Source organism: Bombyx mandarina, chromosome 22, assembly GCF_030267445.1.
Source record: "Bombyx mandarina strain Sakado chromosome 22, ASM3026744v2".
Classification (NCBI taxonomy): Eukaryota; Metazoa; Arthropoda; class Insecta; order Lepidoptera; family Bombycidae; genus Bombyx; species Bombyx mandarina.
The window spans coordinates 16,493,061-16,511,813 of NC_143228.1; the positions used below are offsets into that span (position 1 = coordinate 16,493,061).

The window sequence follows — 18,753 nt, forward strand, 5'->3', positions numbered from 1 at the left end:
ACTGTTACTTAGTGGTTACCGAAGTCCATAGACCATACCAAGTAAATTCCGCCACTTACCCAATTGTCGACAGACTTTGAATTTTACCAATAACTTCGGAAAAACTATTAACTCCATCTCATGCCTACAAAGGCTGATGAACGTACAGCGTACTAGATGCTAAGTGGTCATCAATACTCATGGACATCATCAAAACCACAGGAATGGGTAAGCCGTTGCCTGTTTGTGACTATCGTTTTGATACAATATCCACTATCATGCTATTAACTCCATTTAAACAGGAGAACACAAGAATATCTCCTGCTAAGCTAATTTTTAGCATCATCATCAAATTTTACTTACGATTTTTCGTAATCCTATCATAAAGTGCATTTGGTTTTTGCCTCGGAAAGCGTTGATCATTTTTTGAAGTTTTAAATTTATCTAAAACCTCGGCCATTTCCAAAAAACGTTATATTGAACTCATAACATACTAATTAATCTGGTTCATTTAAAATCAACAACTAAATAAATACATTTTTTAACAAATCAAAAAGATTGTGTGTTTGTTACTAAAAATTTTAACATCATTTCATTTTGACAAAGCTCTTCTGTCACTATTTGAATTTGTCAGATTTAATTTTTTTATTTTTCTTTCTTGAAGTTGATATTTTTCTTTTTATTCCCTCACAGTTTCTATGTGTACTGCTCCTGGTTTTTGTTTTGCTTTGATTTCTTCTAATTTCTGTATTAATTCTTCCTGGACGCTATCGACGATTTCTTTCAAGTTTTTCGCTGAAAATTATTTTATTTAAATTTACAACTTTTGTTGTGATTCATACAAATTATTGTAAAGAGAGAAAAGACTAAAAAAATAATCATACACGTTCATTCTGTGTAACATTAGGCTATTACTGTAATAAAATGTGGAATGGTAGATAATATCGAGGGGTATTTGAGGGGCCATTTAACTTAAGCGACGGACGTCTTCAGCTCTAACACTAGGAGCAGGCTTAGGGACCCCGGTAACCGTACTCGTCGAGCTCGACAAAGAGGTCAACGTGCAACTTACCATTATTACCATTATTAACCCATGCATCAGCCTGTTGAGTTTCTCACCGGATCTTGTCAGCGGGTCGCGATTCCGATCCGGTAGTAGATTCATTCGCGAAGCAATTGCTCTTGAGTTGTTAGGTCTCCTTCGGAGGCGCTCGGGCAGCTGTTAGCAAATCTCACCCCTCCTGGCTGAGCCTTTGCTCGCCCACCTGTCCTAGTGAAACTGGAAAGGCCTCCAGGCCACCAGTAATCTTTCAATCATAAAAAAAATTAAGCGACATTTTTGCAACTTTACCATCAGCCATAGCAGCCATTTAAACTTTTAATTTGAAAAAAAATATCGTAACAAAAAACTTCTTCAGCTATTTGAAATCAAATCAAATCAAATCAAATCAAAAAAGTTTTGAATTGAAGTTTTGAATGTCGAATAAACGTCACTTCTAGCAAATAACCTTTCAACCCTCGATATCTCTGCATAGAAAATTTATCATCATGGAAGTATCGATAGCGGCCTTTGGACCTGATACAATAGCAGAGCATCTGGATGTTCAGTGACATACGTATGTTGCTGATACCCGTCTCAAAAAACATAATTCTAGTGCGGTATTCAATGTCGAAAATTTGTTTTCTTCAAACCATTCTTCTACATGGTAATAAGTAAAAAATGTTCATATGGACACCGAAATCCATAGATTCAATGAATTAAGTTCCTCTAGTTTTACGCATAAGGTCAAAGGTTAAATTGGAATATCAAAAATTTCACAGAAAAAATAACCACCTATTTCAATTGCAAAAATCCATCAACTTTTAGTAATAATGATATTACTGTATTTGTGATATTATGTACACGACTTTTTAAGTTGAGGAGTCGAAGTTGCTTTCTTTATCTCTTATCAAAATCTCTAAAGAAGTAGCTAGACTAGAACAAAAGCATACAAACCAGTTTTTTTATTAAACTCTTCAGCTATCAGAGATATCTTTCGCAGGGTTCCTACGTGCTTAGTCAACTCAGCAGCAATATCGTGATCCGTGTTTGTATTCATAGACGCGTCCTTCATTAAAGACTTCTTTCTTTTCTCAATCGCATTTTTAAGAACTTCACTGTTAACCAATGGCATTTTAGGAATTTTGAAGGAAGAATTCTTCGCGATCGTTTCTGTTACTGAAATTTCTGTCATAGAAATAACGTTATCCGCTGTTTTCTCTGTTTCTATAATTTCTAAAACTTGATTTGGTATCGAAACTATTTCAACAGTATTCTTTGGTACCAATTCAGGAGCAAATTTTTGTAATGTTTCAATTTTCATAGGCGATTCCTTTTTGGGCGGAGTCGTCCTTCTTGATAGTTTTATGGGTAACGCGTTTGTGATACTTTCTATTATTGTTTCTGTGAAAAACGTTAACGTTAAGACGTTAATGATAATAGTTTCTACATATGACCAAACGAGATTTCGGTAGGCAGCGGCTTGGCTCTGCCCCTGGCATTGCTCAAGTCCATGGGCGACGGTAACCACTCACCATCAGGTGGGCCATGCGCTCGTCTGCCTACAAGGGTAATAAAAAAAAAGATTATGCCCTGGTGATGAAATGGTTATTGTAGCTCATGAACACGACCTAAATGCTATCTCCTGTTTTAGGTTAGTTGGGAAGTTTCTTGTATTTTTTTAATATGGGACATGACTGACGGACCATGGGCGGTCCATGGCGGACTATGGGAGAGGCCCCACATCCAGCAGCGGAGAGATACAGGCTGATGATGATGATAATGCGACATGAGTGTGTAGGTGTGATCTTAGTTGTATAGTATAGTAGCTGTAACAGCCGGAACGTATGATTGAATCGTGTCAGAAATTGTGGTGACACACACTCGTGCGGACTCTCAATGCGATGGTACTATATTAGGCCTCTCATTGCAGTCTTATGAAGTCGTCGTGGCCTAAAGTATAAGACGTCCGGTGCATTCGTATCGAGCGATGCACCGATGTTCGAATCCCGCTGGCGGTTACCAATTTTTCTAATGAAATACGTAGTCAACAAATGTTCACGATTGACTTCCACGGTGAAGGAATAACATCGTGCAATAAAAATCAAACCAGCAAAATTATAATTTGCGTAATTACTGGTGGTAGGACCTCTTGTGAGTCCGCACGGGTAGGTACCACCGCCCCGCCTATTTCTGCCGTGAAGCAGTAATGCGTTTCGTTTTGAAGGGTGGGGCAGCCGTTGTGACTATACTGAGACCTTAGAACTATATCTCAAGGTGTGTGGCGCATTTACGTTATAGATGTCTATGGGTTCCAGTAACCACTTAACATCAGGTGGGCTGTGAGCTCGTCCACACATCTAAGCAATAAAAAAAAAAGTCTTAGCTACTTACCATTAACTTGTAGAAATTATAGATACTTTGAAATAAAAACTATGATTAGTCTAAACTACGCCTTGTTTTGATGCAAGATTCTGTCATCTTATGATCGTGGCCATAAAAACTAATTGATATCCAATGCTAATGCTGTTCTTGAGGATGACTTACGGATGATGTTTTTAGGCTTTTCCTCCTCTTCTTTCTTTTTGGACGCCAGCTTTCTAGTTAGTTCAGCCAAGAATAAGGAACAGGTTGGGCCTCAAAATAGAACGTTTAATTGTTTTATTAGTCAATACTCCTGAGCGAACAGATTTCGTTAATCAACACTAATTATATCGTTAACGTTATATTAATAATAAGCGATTAATAAGATTATACAATATCTGGATAGATAGATTAGATATAAATATGGATAAATAAGACTACCAATCTCATCTTAGAAAATGCTAAAACGACTGCTAGGTACACGAAATTCTTCTTAAATCAACTACAAAAAGCCTTGCAAAAAATCGCTTCGAAGAACATTGAAAACAAATTAATTAATTCGTAAGAATGTTAATTCAGCAAGAATGTAGAAGCAATGAAGTGAAAATATTTTATCCAAAAATAAATTCACAGATGTTGATTATTAGTACGGTAATTTGCAAGACGCTTTGAAAATTAACGATAGATTCTTAAAAGCTAATCACTTTTTTTTTAATACGCAAAAGACAACTCTAACTCTGTGAGATAAGGCACACCTTCGCTTGTTCGTTTCTTCGGTGTTTTCGCTTTCGGTGCCGCTTTTTTGTTTTTTCCTTTGCCACGGGAATGTTTTTCCATTACTGTAAATAAATATGTTCAGTATTAGAGTAATAATCGTATTGTTAAGAAGCGGATATCTGTGATATGCAAAAAAAAAACCTCTATACCCTCTTCTAATATATAGGATGTATCAAAAATAAAGAAAAAATTAAGTAAGCTCCTGAAAAACGAAAGCTTTCGGGTACTTCATTCAATAATTCGAGTATTTAATAACCAAACTTGTTAACAATAATTTCACTAAATTTATCCTTCATTAGTTTCAATTGACAACTTACTCAAATGTGGAAAAGAAAGCCCCCTGTGCAGGGGCTTCCAAATAAACTTTTCATCAAATTTTCTTACACTAACCATATAAAAATTAAAAGCATCAAACTACAAATTTTAACTTTATCACATCAAAAATGACATTCGGTTGCTAAGTAATATTGACATCTGTCAAATCTGTCACTAATGTCAGTGTAGTTATCAAAACGTAAAGGCTTTATGTGGCTTGTTCATAAAATATTATCTATGGAAGAAGAGCGGTTGACGCACCTGTGGAAATTGATGCTAAAAAGCTTGCGTAATCGCTATCATTAAAAATGAAAATAAAGACATTTTATTATTATGTGAAAATATAAAAAAAACTCCTACTTTACTCTGAATTATTATGAATTATCATGTAGGAAACTACATGACAGCGCAAGCGCAACAACATTCATAGTAGTTCGACGTTTGTTTATTCATTGCTGAGTGGATAAGCTCACGGTACTCCTGGGGTTAAGTGGTTACCGGAGCCCATAGATATTAACAACGTAAATGCCGCCATCAATCTTGAAACTCTAGTTCTCAGTTTTTACAGTACAATGGCTGTTCCACCATTCAAGCTGAAACGCATTACTGCTTCACGGCAGAAATAGGCAGGGTAGAGGTACCTACCGGTGCGGACTTACAAGACATCCTACTACCACTGCCTATTTAATTATTAAAAAACTACCGCCGCTTTATATAGGTTTTTTTTTAATTGCCCTTGTAGGCAGACGTGCATACGGCCCACCTGATGGTGAGTGGTTACCGTCGCCCATGGACTTCAGCAATGCCAGGGGCACAGCCAAGCCGCTGCCTACCTAACGGTATGGTACGGCCTACCGTTAGGTACTACAGAGTAGATACTATTGAGGTGTGATGCTCTCCAGGTTGCAGACCTATGTTGTGAATGCTAGTTAATACCAAAATAAATACAACAAAAACCCAGTTTTCAATCTTAAAGCTCAATAAAACAATTACTGCTCGTATCAAATATCTTTATTTAATTTCACTTTCCGATATCCTGTGCATTTCTGAAACAAAAAAAAAAACTTATTTATCTACTTTAAACCAGTTCGAAGTGGGCGATCGGCTGCATTCCTTTTAAGGTAATTATTACAAAAAACATTTGTGGCTAAGATAATTTATACTCTTTGATACAATCTGCTGATATTTAAGAATGATGGTCACTGAAAAAGTGGAAGAAAAAAGATCGTGGGGTCGCAGCCCAAAGCGTCCGTCTGATCAGATCTACACGACATTTGATTACACAGTCTACGATGCTGTACGATTAGGTGCGACAATCTTTATTCATTCTCCTGCCCTTCTCCCAGTCACCTGAGGTCGGCCCAACATGTTTTCTCCTTCCATACTCCTCCATCATTTCTTCGCTCCCTCCCCTCTTACCCATATCGTCTTTCACGCAATCCGTCCATTTATTTTAGGTCTACCTCTTCCTCTATATCCTTCCATATTCATAGTTAATACTCTCTTACCAACCTCATTTTCATTTCGTCTCATCACATGTCCTTACCATCCCAAACGCGCACTTCTCAACTTCTCTGTCACAGGTGCCACTTTCAGATTTCCTCTAATATACGACAGTCTTTATATATTATTATTATTAGGAATCCGCTGAATGCAAGCAACGCAGGACCGATCGTTGTGGTGAGGCTTGGGGGAGACCCATGTCCAGTAATGGGAGTCTGTGAGCTGATAGAATAGAATGTATAATATTGTGTCTATAAATAATATTAATGGCCTGTTCTGGTGAAACTGGAGAGAAATCCGGGCCACCAGTAATCCTTTATTTATAAAAATAATATTAATATATAATTATTTAATTATTTATTATATAAGTAATATATTATAAAATAATAATAATAATAATATCGTCATGAATTTATTAATATATTATTTCTAATATATTATTATATATTTTTTTCTGTATGTATTTGTAATTTAATATAAATTTCATTGCACCTACTACCATTTACTCTGCACTACCTTTAGTTGACTGGTAGAGAATGCCTTAGGCATTCAGTCCGCCAATGTAAATTTTACATGAAGTGTAATAAATAAAAATTAATAAATAAAATATTAATGAATCTTAGACCACAAGCTTCCAAAAGGGTAAAAGCATTAACTTTGTCAATATTCACGGGCTCCGGTAACCGCTTAACACCAGGCGAGACAATGAGCTCACTCACCCCTTGATTTAATAAAAAAACAATTTACTTATCTGAAATCGATTACTTACTTTTGCAAATGACGAATGGTCATTGAAAATAGTTTAACTAAAAATCGAATCATTTAAAAAAAAAACAAATGGTGATGGTAAAAAAATCTGGATTATTGTTCCCCAACTTCGAAATACATAAGAAAGTAAATACTAATAAATCATATTCAATGATATTGTGCAACTATATATCAATCTTTACATACATACCTGTGGGTCATTTTTTCTTCAATCGTGACGAGTTACTGGTTTCTGTGAAAAACAAGTGTAGGTATGTTATTTTGTACTTAAACGTTAGCTGAGTTTCTCACCAGTTGTCATGGTTATTAAATTAAAATTTGACCTACAGTTCTACATATCGTGACCGCGCGCTATTGAGGACTCTCTTCGGAGGAGTCTCTTCGAAACTCTATTTGATTTTATGCTTGAAATTCACTCTTCACTATAGTACGACATTACCACCATTATTACAGTATTAACCACTTTATACTCTATCAGTGTGTAATCTAAGCAATGCGAACGAGAATTACTTTAGAAACAAAACAACATGCTTATAATTTATTTATACGTCTCAAAAATAAATTAAAAAAACTTTGACGATGTTATGTTATTAAAAAAATAATATAAAATAAAGTATCAATATAGGAATGTTGTTTGCATTATTTCATTTTAGGAACTGCACAGATGTTTATGATATCGCAATTATGGTAGTCTAAAATAAATCAATATTAAATAATTAAAAAAATAAAGTCCTTGATGACTTGTAAATAAAGGCTTGTCTGAACCGTCCATTACCGACGGTCAACGTTCGAATAAAACAACTAAAACATCTGTATTTTTTTTTATAATAGTTAAATATTATAAAAAATTTCAAACACCAATGAACTTTAAAATAAGTTATTTAAAGCGATACGTTTTAAAATAACGATCCTGCAAAAAAGGCGTAGGCGTAAAACACGACCGCCGGCCGTGCTTTGATTTCATAGCAAATTTAACCTGCGACTTTGCACGTTGATACCTATTTATGGAAATAATGGCATGGCTCAGTGAATCAATCGATTGGGTCTTCTCACGAAACGAAAACTTACTTTTCGGCGGTAACTTGATTGCGTTGACAAATCCCAGAGACGTTAATAAACGCTAAATAGTAGAAGACTAACAGCGGATCACTACATAGTATAAAACAAAGTCGCTTTCACTGTCCCTATATCTCTCTGTCCCTATGTATGCTTAAATCTTTAAAACTACACAACGGATCTTGATGCGGTTTTTTTTAATAGATAGAGTGATTAAAGAGGAAGGTTTATATGTATAATAACATCCATTAAATAGTGGAGAAATCAATAATAAATTACAGTTTCCGAAGCGAAGCGAGGGCGGGTCGCTAGTATACAATATTAATATTATAGTAGTTTGTTCGGATTTCGCTAATCGTGTATAGATAATTAAAACTACTTTTACGGTTTAAAACCTCGTTTATTATCGTCATTTTATTATTCGCGACGTTTCGACTGTTTTATAGTTTTCATAGTCACGCACGACTCACGATAAGACCTAACCCTCAGACACAGCCCATTGAGTTTCTCGCCGGACTTTCTCAGTGGGTCGCGCTTACGATCCGGTGAAAGATTCTACGAAACACTGCTTTGCTAGAGCTAGTGTTAGCAACAACTCCAGGCTAGAGCCTTGAGAGCTCACTTAGTCGTTCGGTGAATCTAGTATATCCCCTCCAAGTTACTAGAACAGGTAGGCAAAAAAGACCGGGTTCTCCGTGACTTCAGAAATAATATAAGGACAACAAAAAACGCTAGACTTAACATTATACTAACTGAAATAATCGAAGGCTTTTTATCCGATTCGGTAAGGTTTGCTGAAGGTGGTTGGGTACTTGAGGTCTGTTGTGTAGTTGTTTTTGGTCCTTGTTGATGCTCAGAAGCAGCTAAAGCCAGAATTACTTGAGCTTCTGAATTTTCGATTTGATTGTCTAAAATAAATCGAGTACAATTTAAAAGAATTAATTAAAATCAATATCAATGTGAATTTTTAATAGTAGCTCGAATTATAAATGTAATGAAATCCAAATCTTTAGCTAAATCAATTTGTACGCCTTTATCCAAATCCAAACCCGGAAACATAATGATAATACATTTAATGTTTTAGAATAATGAGTGTAAATTTGAGAAACGATAAATAAATAAAAATTACAACCTGGAATAACATGGTAACTCTCGTGTGCATCGAAAAACTCCTCTTTAGCGCCTTCCTCAACTGCTGCAACGAGAGAATTGACTTCTGCTGCGCTCTCCGAAGAAATACTCGGCTCCATTTTATCGGTGACTTGCTTAACTTTCTTCTTCTTTTTCAGCTTCTTAATCTATACAAGGCCATGGATACATGATATGTAATTTAAGTCAAGTTAGCTTTTTAAAAGTTCTTTCTTCATTCGAAAATTACCACATATTTTCACCTTTTTGGACCTAGGGTATGCATAAAATTCACAGTCATTGAGGCAAAAGGATTCTCTCTTTACTTTACTCTCTTGACTATTGGAATGGCAATAATGATGATAAATACTAACCATAGAAATTTCTAGCAAGCTCTATACTAAGGTTAGATACGTCTTGTGAAATGACTAAGCTGACTTTAAAAATACGAAGTTATTTGCATACCTTTGTTTCAGGTGAACTATTTTCCGCAATAGGATCGTCTTTCTTAACCTCATGAATATCCATCACAAGAGGTGTACGGTTGTCGTATACCCTAATATTTGAAGAAGACGAAGACGTATCTTCGGTGTCAGTTAGATCGAGAATATCTTCAACATCTATTTGGATAGACTTAGTTTTGTTAAGTTCTACTAAAGTAGCGAACTAAAGACTTATTTTAGAAAATTAAATTTCAAAATGCCAGACTTTTAAGAAAGTGAAATCAAGAGACAATTAAATACACATAAGCTTATGTTTTGTGAAATGGGAAACAAGCTATAAGTAGCTTAAGCAAAACATAAGCATCCTTTACTTTAATACTGCCTACTGAAATTCTTTGTAGAAATAATAAAATAGCTAATTAACATTGTAGCATTATACTTTCAAACAAAAAATACTTTTTACTAGAGTCAGGAATTATAGGTATTTTGTGCTATTGAAGATAAAATATTTCATGAAGATTGTTCAAGCTTTTATTAATTACTGTATAAATGCTTTTTTTGAGCAAATTAGTTATTATTGCCAATTATGTCCATTCTCTCTTTTTAATACTTCAAAGTTCGCATGTCGAGAAAAATTAAAAGCATTTTTGTTTTCTTCAGCTAGTAAAGACAAAATGATGGCTGAAGTCCAACTTTTTTTATCACATCGTTAAGTCTGAAGTTATGTCATTTTGTTACAAGATTATGAACTTCTGTTGTAGGAAAACAAAGAAGATTTTGGACTGGTTTTGCTCAGAGATACGGCCTTCTGATTCTGATTTCGAGACATAAAAGACAAAACAGCACCATTATATTCCAGCCATATTACAGCCAAGTTCAATGTTCTAACGTCTCCGAGATTCCGGTAATGGATCGGAATATTTTTATTACTCACCAAAACTTCGATTTTCCATGTTATTTATTATCAGTTTCAACTATGAAATGCTGTGTAAAACTTTTGTTTGTTTATTGAATGGTTTTGATTTTCACATTTTTAATATTTCTTCGTTAATGACACAAGTTTTGTTGCATTGAATTTTCTTGTCAAGCTTTATTGACAGTCTGTTCAAAGTTTTATAAGTATATCGAAAAAGAATTTAGTAAACTGGTATTGGTTGTAACCTTTTTTTGGAGCGATTTGAGGGGAAGAGATCTCAGTTAGGTTATGGCAGTGATTAAGCACTAAGTGGTATGCTTTAATATAGATTTTACGTTATAAAGGCTGTATGGATAGAAATTGTGACCTGTGATATTGAACAAGAATTACACTGCTCAGGCAGCAATACAATCCCTGTCTATGCAGTATGAACACTGAAATGTTTTATGTTAATACTTTGAGTATTAACTCTGTAAATAATCCGAACAGGATGACGAGTATACATTTTTAATAACGATATAAAAAAAAATTAATCTTAAAAGAGAGAACTTAGTTACGTTTGTTTGCTGTTATCTATCCAAGCTTCGACTTCTGCGAGTGCACCATCTCGCAGAAGGAGGCGGCGGGGCGCGTGAGAGTCGCACAGGCCCGCCGCCGTCGAGCGGGGGCCAGGGAGGCGGATATCGCCCAAGCCCTGGCCCTCTAAGTGTTTCGGGTCCCCTCACATGTCGGCCTGGGGACCGGCGAAGGGGGCCTAAGAAGGGACCGAGAGGGCTGGTGGCCGTGGCACCGACGACCGCCAGTCCGGCGTCCCGAGGGGGAGGGTGATGGGAGAGATGTGCTCCGTACTAAACGCTTCACTTTCCCCCCTTTGCCTTTTCATGAGTTTTGTCTCATGCGAGGTTTGGACGTTGGTTGTTGAGAGACAGGAGGTTTTAGTCGGTTTGACTCCGACATGCCCCGCCCTCCATCCCCAGTAAAGGGCGGAAGTCCAGCGATTTCCTCCTGACAAAAAAAAAAAAAAAACTATCCAAGCTGTTTAAAAAAAGCTTCAATCGTAATTTGTTTTTAAACATCCCTTTTTTGGATCCACTAAAGACTCTTGTGTCAACGCGGACGCGAGGTTGATTTGTTTATGAGTTCCAAAGCCGCTTAACATTAGACGGACTCTGATATTGTATAACTAATTTAATAAAAATATCCTTTACATTTTGAATCAAAATTAAATTTTAGGATTTATAAAAGACCGAGTTAGAAGAACATTTGTTCACTGTTCGTGCAGACCATTTGATCTCGGATGCAGTTTATATTCAAATATCTTACTATCAAGAAAGTTTTGTAGAGTGACAATGACTCTAATACGGCTATGAGACAAATTGTTATTTTCAATAGTCTTATCATATCGTGTTATATAAGGTCAAAGCTATTTGTATTGCTACTAGGTATTTTTTTGATATCAGTGGTTGCTTCCAATGACTGCTTGCCTATCTCTTTTTTACCATCACAGCACTCACAACCAGAGCAGTTTTCATTCTTAGCTGGATCTATAAGCTTAGCTCTATAGGCATTATTATCTATAGACTCTAAAGCCCTGAAATATAGTGCAATTGTAAAGTAAATTTCTGTCACAAAATGTTAGACTTTTGAGCATATTTCTCTCCTTTCTTTTCGTCCAATAGTTTCCTGAGTACTGCGACATGTCCTTATTTAAACTAGTTTCGAAAGGAATCCTCGGCAATAGACGATAACTTTGCCGTGTCTCTAGAATCGTTTGTCTACGGGTTGGAAAATATTCACGGTATACTCACTAGTAGACGATACACTGGCTTGCCTTTGTTTCAGACGAAAAAGCGACCATAAATAGTAAGTATTTGAAGTTGAGTAAACACTTATCGTTACAAATATCACGCTAATTAAGTTGGACCTTTACCCTTTCCTTTTCAATCGATAAAAAAATAGATTCACAGAAAAAAACGTACAATTTTATTTTAATTGGTCACCGTTCTGTTTCCTAGGATACAGGCCATTAGCTTGGCAGTTTTAACTGGCAAAACTTGGCAAGAATCCGAGGTGATTTATTGGTTAAATGTCAAGATATAAAAAGTATTTTATAGGAAAATAGACTCAGAACAAAATGCCATGTAGATTAATCTACAACATGTATGCTCATTTTGATAATACGACTAACACTATTTAGGTCTTGGCAGATTTGACACCTTCCTTTATATCGGTACACGGGTTGAAACACAGATTAACCCAAGCCAGTTTTATTGGAGGACCTCTAACATTACGAGCAGGCCTAGGGACCCTGGAAACCGTACTCGTCGAGCTCGTCGATGAGTTTGACGCGAAGTCTAGGTTATTGCATCAGCCCGTTGAGTTGCTAGCTAGAACTTCTCATCGGGTCGGGATTCCGATCCCGCGGAGATACATTCGTGAGGCTGCTGCTCTTGAGCTATCAGATCTCATTCGGAGGCGCTAGGGTCTTCTGACCATCAGCTATCTTTCCCTCCCAAAAAGAGCTTGAAAAAACAAATCACTTTTATATAGTAAATAAGTTATTTATTTATTGGATTTAAGTTCGCATGACTATTAGTTAGCTTCTTACCTATTATTAATGCGTAGCATTCTAGTTTAGAAATCCTTCATAAGCTCGTATATACATTTTTTATGACCATCATACGTATAGGCATCTGACTGAAGATGCCTCATCGTGTTAAGGCCAAAATCTCCATTATATACGGATAATGGGTATCCTATTCTTCGGACCGGAACGAAAAATGCTTAAAACAAATAAGCAAGAAACAGTAGTGCTGGGGAGTATAATTGTAATTTTCCGCTACGTCTCAATGTACTCTAGGGAGGTTAGACGAAAAGTATTAGATATCCGTGGAAACTATTTACGTACTGAATTTCACAAAGTTTGATTGAAAGGCTGCTACATTTCGGGAACAATTTGGGTCTTCATCTATGGCGATACGTAAAGGTGACTCGACGTTACTAATAGAACTTTTAAATCAATTAGTCACACAGATTTCGTATAACACATATTATTATTATAATTTGAAATCGTTTGTTCTAAACAATGAGACGCCCGCTTCACTTGCATTTGCTTGAGCTGACTGTGCCAGTATGCAAATGACATGGTCAGATATGAATTTTTCGGAAATGTGCACTTAGCATGCATTCATAAATAACTTCCACGCTAAAGGAATAACGTAGTGTAATAGAATTTTTTACTGGTGGTAGGACCTTTTGTGAGTCCGCGCGGGTAGGTACCATCACCCCGCCTATTTCTGCCGTGAAGCAGTCATGCGTTTCGTTTTGAAGGGCGGGGCAGCCGTTGTACCTATACTGAGATCTTAGAACTTATATCACTAAGTGGGTGGCGCATTTACGTCGTAGATGTCTATGGGCTCCAGTAACCACTTAACCCTAGGTGGGCTGTGAGCTCGTCCACCCAACTAAGCAATAAAATAAAATAAAAATCCACATCGATTGTATGTAATTACTGTACCACAATCCTGCCAATTTCTAGCGCGAAGCACTTATACATTCCAATCTCAAGTTAGAAAAGCGATTTGCCATAGAATAGACTTGAAGAGTTTGGTACCATTCATTTTGTTATATCTCTGTCTGTACATAAGTACATCTTGAAGGAAAAGTTCATCGCTCACATGGAATTATGAGATTACCCGAGCTCATACGTAACATAACAATAATTTTTTCGCCCAACATTAGCCCGAAAACTGGATTGGCAATGGTACTGTGATTGCTCCTCCCTTCAAACTTCTATGGTTCCGAATTATAGTGTTTTGTGACAGATATACAGTATAATATGTTGTTTGTTAAAGACATGTCCAAACCATTACTTTTGTTATCCAGTCGAATCTTGAATACTTAAATTTGTCAGCCTATTAACTATTGTTGGCATTAGGCTATCGTAATGAATTGAAAAATCAATTTCTTGAAATCGTTAACAAAAGTCTTACTTACTTTCGGCCGCATACGAGAATAAAAATGGCACAGAATAAAATGTTGCTAGAAAAATGTAATCCCAATAACAAGGTACAAAATATTAACTGGTTCGACTGAGACATAAAACTTTGGGCAAAGAATTTGTTCTGAAACTGGACTGTATCGTTTCCAAGTTAACCTACTCTCAAGAATGAAATAAAAATGAAACCAAAAATGGTTTTTCAATCACTGCTTTGGTGAAATAATAAGGATTTAAAATTTTAATTCAACTAATGGTTTTCACACACACTCGTGTCAAGTAGCTATTACGATGCATAGTGAAATTTAATGTTGCTTCATTATTTTAGCCCCAAATGACGTAATTCCTAGTAAAGTTATATTCAGCCGAGCTTCGTTAATTTAGGTATGCGATTTTTTTTAAATAATATTTATTTTCTTATTAAAATAATGAAAATTACCAATTCCATTAATAATAATAAAATAAATTTTATTAAAAAATATTATTATAGCCGAAAAATGATCTCATATAATCACTTTACGTCACAAATGGAATTTGACGTGATCAATTTCGATGCTCTCCGAATTCTCCCTTCCAATTTACGTTAAAACCAATTTCACAGATATTAAAGGATGGGTACTGGATATTGAGTTAGGTTTTAAGATGTCGTCGAGGCTGAATTGTTGAAATTGTAATCGAGAAAGTAGCTGATCAAAGCCTACTATTGAGAAAGTAATGTAATACCCACTTCCATGAAGGTTAAATAGTTGAATCATGAAATTGTTACAGTTTTCTGTAAGGTTTTGTGTATGATTTTTCTAAAAAGAAAAAAAATACTTGGTATGTTTTCGTAAAAGTTTGAGTATTAATAACAAAGTGCTGTGATCTCGGATTATTTATTTATTTTTATTGTCCTTTCTATATAATATATCACCACTGGAGAAGTAAAAGACATTCGATAATTCGATGTATATTGAAGTTCATTAATTACTTCATTAAATTATTAGATAATTTAACGGTCTGGAATTTCGTGTCGAAATGTTAAAATTGCTTCCAATTAGTATTGTTTCATACTTATATGAGATGTTTGTCTAAGTTACCTCTTTGTATCGTTATTTTCGACGTTTCTGATACTGTAATTAAGTTGTTTTTCACATGCCGTGTTCAGAGAATTACAAAAAAATTACTTTAATATCCAAAAGACGTAGAACGTGGTACGTATGCTTTTTTTTATATTCTGCGTATTTATTTAATTTTTAGGTTAGGTCTAGGCAGGTCTCCTTTGGGAATAGTAGTTTTTTTTTTGTAACACACCTTCCTTTGTCCTTTTCTTATACCCTGAAAACATACATCAAAAATTGCATGATGATTGGCTGTGTAGTTGGGAAGTGAAAATATTTTTTTTACTTTTGGGCAGGTAGACTAGTTCTAGGTTACTCCAGGGTCGAGTTGCTATAAAGTGGCTTACCGGCGGCCACATTGCCGTGAACTTTGAAGGTCAAAGTCCCAATTGAGTTAAACTGTTCCTGTTCCACACTTCAAAACGGAAAGCTTTACTGATTCGTGGCAGAAATAGACAGAAATGGGATCCATACAGGCTTACAAAAAGCCCTACTTCCAGTAATTATGAAAATTTATAAATTTAGCGAGTTTGATTTTTACTAAAGATTTTTCTTTCAAAGTGGAAGTTGATCGTAAACACATATTAACTACGTACTTTCTCATATAATTATTGCTATCTAGTTGCATGGTTTATATTAGCGATATAGCCGGTTTGAATTGTGGGACTTTCATTAAGCTATAGCAGTGAAAATTCAACCTTACGGTTCAAGAAGAGAGACTGCAACCATATTGTATAATATTATCATGTATCGACTCCGGCAGCTATTTAACATCAGCTGGAATGGGCGTTGGACTTATCTTTTTTTTTTTTTATTGCATTTGTAGGCAGACGAGCATACGGCCCACGTGATGGTAAGTGGTTACCGTCGCCCATGGACTTCAGCAATGCCAGGAGCAGAGCCAAACCGCTGCCAAGCCGCTGCCTACTATCTGTGCAAAAAAATAAAATTTAAAATATTTGAAACGAAAACATATTAAAAATTCACTTTCTTCTTAGTATTAGAACTCACAAGTATGTATTGCTTACTTTGTAAGTTTGTAAAGGAAATTTGAAAGACTCATGAATCTTCTAAGAGTGCACAGTCGAAAATAGTCAGCAATTAAGTTACAATATTCTAGAAACGCAACGTTTTCTTTAATAACATAAATCATTTTATGCTTTTACATCGTAAATAATGTCTTCAGAATGCAGAGTGTAAAGAATGAATTCAGAGAACATTTATCATGTTAGATATTTTGGACACGAAAATTCTTAAATTACTACCCCACTAAGTCCGTACTGGAGGCATGGTTTCGACAACTGGACGGTCCTGACCTAACCTTGGTCGGCCTGCGAGCGGTCTAGGCGATTCGGCTGGTGTGAGTGCTGACGATGCACGGGTGCTTTGGAAAATACCTTTTTTTTAACGCTGGGGACCTTATTTACGGATACCTGGTCGAAAAATATAAAAATATATAAATGCCTGCTGCAGCTAAGACGTTCGGGTCATGGATTTAGCTATATTTAGAAATAAGAACATGAGACAAATTGAAGTAGTCTATAATAATATTATAAAGAGGAAAGATTTGTTTGTTTGTTTGTTTCGAATAGGCTCCGAAACTACTGGACCGATTTGAAAAATTATTTTTCCATTAGAAGCCGACATTGTCCCTGATGAACATAGGCTACTTTTTTTTATTTTATTTTTTTGGTTTCATGTGTGTTTTAATGTTTCCGAAGCGAAGCGAGGGCGGGTCGCTAGTTGTCAATAAAGCTGAAGTGGTAATGTGCAGGGCTCATAGCTTAAAACCCAATAGCCGATTAGAAAAAGATTTGAAGGGACGCCAACCTACAAGAAATTGGGGAGACAGAGTCGTGGTTCTACTCTCTAAGTGGTCGACAGATAACAGCTGTGAACATTGCGATAGATATGATTGAGTGTAAAAAGCAAGATTATCTTGTATCCTGTATTGGACACAAAGTCGTATCCTATTGCAATCAATGCAGAGTAAGAATTAATGCAGTCAATAAATTGAATAATATTTGAGAGAGTGAGGTTCATAAAAGCCTACAGCTCTCGGGCAATAAAACGGAAAGTTGCTTTTGATAAACGCCGTTTTTGAATAATTCAAGCCGACCCTGTCGGTGACTTTTGAATCTTTATTCATACCTTTATATACGAAAAATTTACATTTTATTGAATGTACTTTTTTACAGGTTTTGTTGTACATTCAAATTTTCGGGCTACGGTGTCAGAATACTAAGAATAATTTTTGTCAGCTAAGTCGGTTTCAAATCAAAATAAATAATATTTAAAAAAAAACTAGCAAAATACGCTTTTATAGAAAATCCAACTAAAACATAGAAAATAAATTTTAACAAATTTGAATTAAAAATAGTGTAAGAAAAAATTACTTTATTGTAAAAAAAGCGTGGGTTGCTTTTCAGGATATTATCAAAATAACCCTTCTACTCATATCTGTTCATTAAATATTTATAACTACTGACACCATGCACCACCTTTTTACTGGTGGTAGGACCTCTTGTGACTCCGCGCGGGTGGGTACCACCACCCTGCCTATTTCTGCCGTGAAGCAGTAATGCGTTTCGGTTTGAAGGGTGGGGCAGCCGTTGTAACTATACCTGAGACCTTAGAACTTATATCTCAAGGTGGGTGGCGCATTTACGTTGTGGATGTCTATGGGCTCCAGTAACCACTTAACACCAGGTGGGCTATGAGCTCGTCCACCCATCTAAGCAATAAAAAAAAACCTCATGCTTTTTCTTTTCACGTCTTTCCACACTTTATTCAATATCTTGGTTGTTTTGCGTCGACGAATTTTGGGTTCACAATTGAAGACATTAGTGGATGAAGGGGTTAAGTACCATTTTAAATTTTTTTGAGTTTTTACATTGAATGAAGGCCTTCAGTGCCTATAAACAATATTAGACCGTAAAACTCCGGATTTAAAGGCTATTTTTAGAAATTGCACGTGATGAATGAGTTATGTAGGAAGAAAAAGTACAAGTTGACAACGAAGAAAGTACGTTTTCTCAAATTTAACAAATTGTATCATATCCCCTTCATCCACTCATCTCTTCAATTATCCTTTTTGTTAATAAGAGAGCCAAGGTACATAGACTCTTTAAGGGTTTCTTGTTTATCCAGTATAACAGAGGGCTTTGTTGATTGCAAGCGGCCGTCGGCTACTTTAGTACGTAAACGATAAAAAAACCTAAATATTTATAAATACTCATCCTATTATTTGCATTCTCTAATTAAAAACCACAAATGGTTCCGAAATGTTTCTGTGAATCTAAATAAACAAACAGCGAATCATTAATTTTCATTAAATCTACGAGAATCTAAATATAAGACAGGCTAAT

The 18,753-nt window shown here is 35.7% G+C and overlaps 3 protein-coding genes across 3 annotated transcripts in view; all 3 read right to left on the reverse strand.

Moving 5' to 3' along the window:
• The window catches only part of LOC114240096 (uncharacterized), a 39,460-nt gene extending 39,021 nt beyond the window's left edge, over positions 1–439 (reverse strand). The window contains exon 1 of the mRNA XM_089736667.1: positions 343–439. Coding sequence (XP_089592793.1) covers positions 343–439 — 97 coding nt within the window. The remainder of the gene's footprint in view (positions 1–342) is intronic.
• A 219-nt stretch (positions 440–658) lies between these two features.
• On the reverse strand, positions 659–4,219 carry LOC114240074 (uncharacterized). The gene is made up of 5 exons (XM_089737064.1): positions 4,138–4,219; positions 3,566–3,655; positions 2,223–2,422; positions 1,976–2,177; positions 659–774 (listed from the first exon to the last, which is right to left on the reverse strand). Exons 1-5 carry the CDS (start codon positions 4,217–4,219, stop codon positions 659–661), a joined length of 690 nt encoding a protein of 229 aa, XP_089593190.1.
• Positions 4,220–5,485: 1,266 nt separating this feature from the next.
• LOC114240076 (uncharacterized) lies at positions 5,486–10,325 on the reverse strand. Its single transcript, XM_089737065.1, has 5 exons — positions 10,307–10,325; positions 9,395–9,549; positions 8,931–9,099; positions 8,614–8,709; positions 5,486–5,520 (listed from the first exon to the last, which is right to left on the reverse strand). The coding sequence occupies exons 1-5, from the start codon at positions 10,323–10,325 to the stop codon at positions 5,486–5,488; spliced, it is 474 nt and encodes a 157-aa protein (XP_089593191.1).
• Between the last annotated feature and the right edge of the window lie 8,428 nt (positions 10,326–18,753).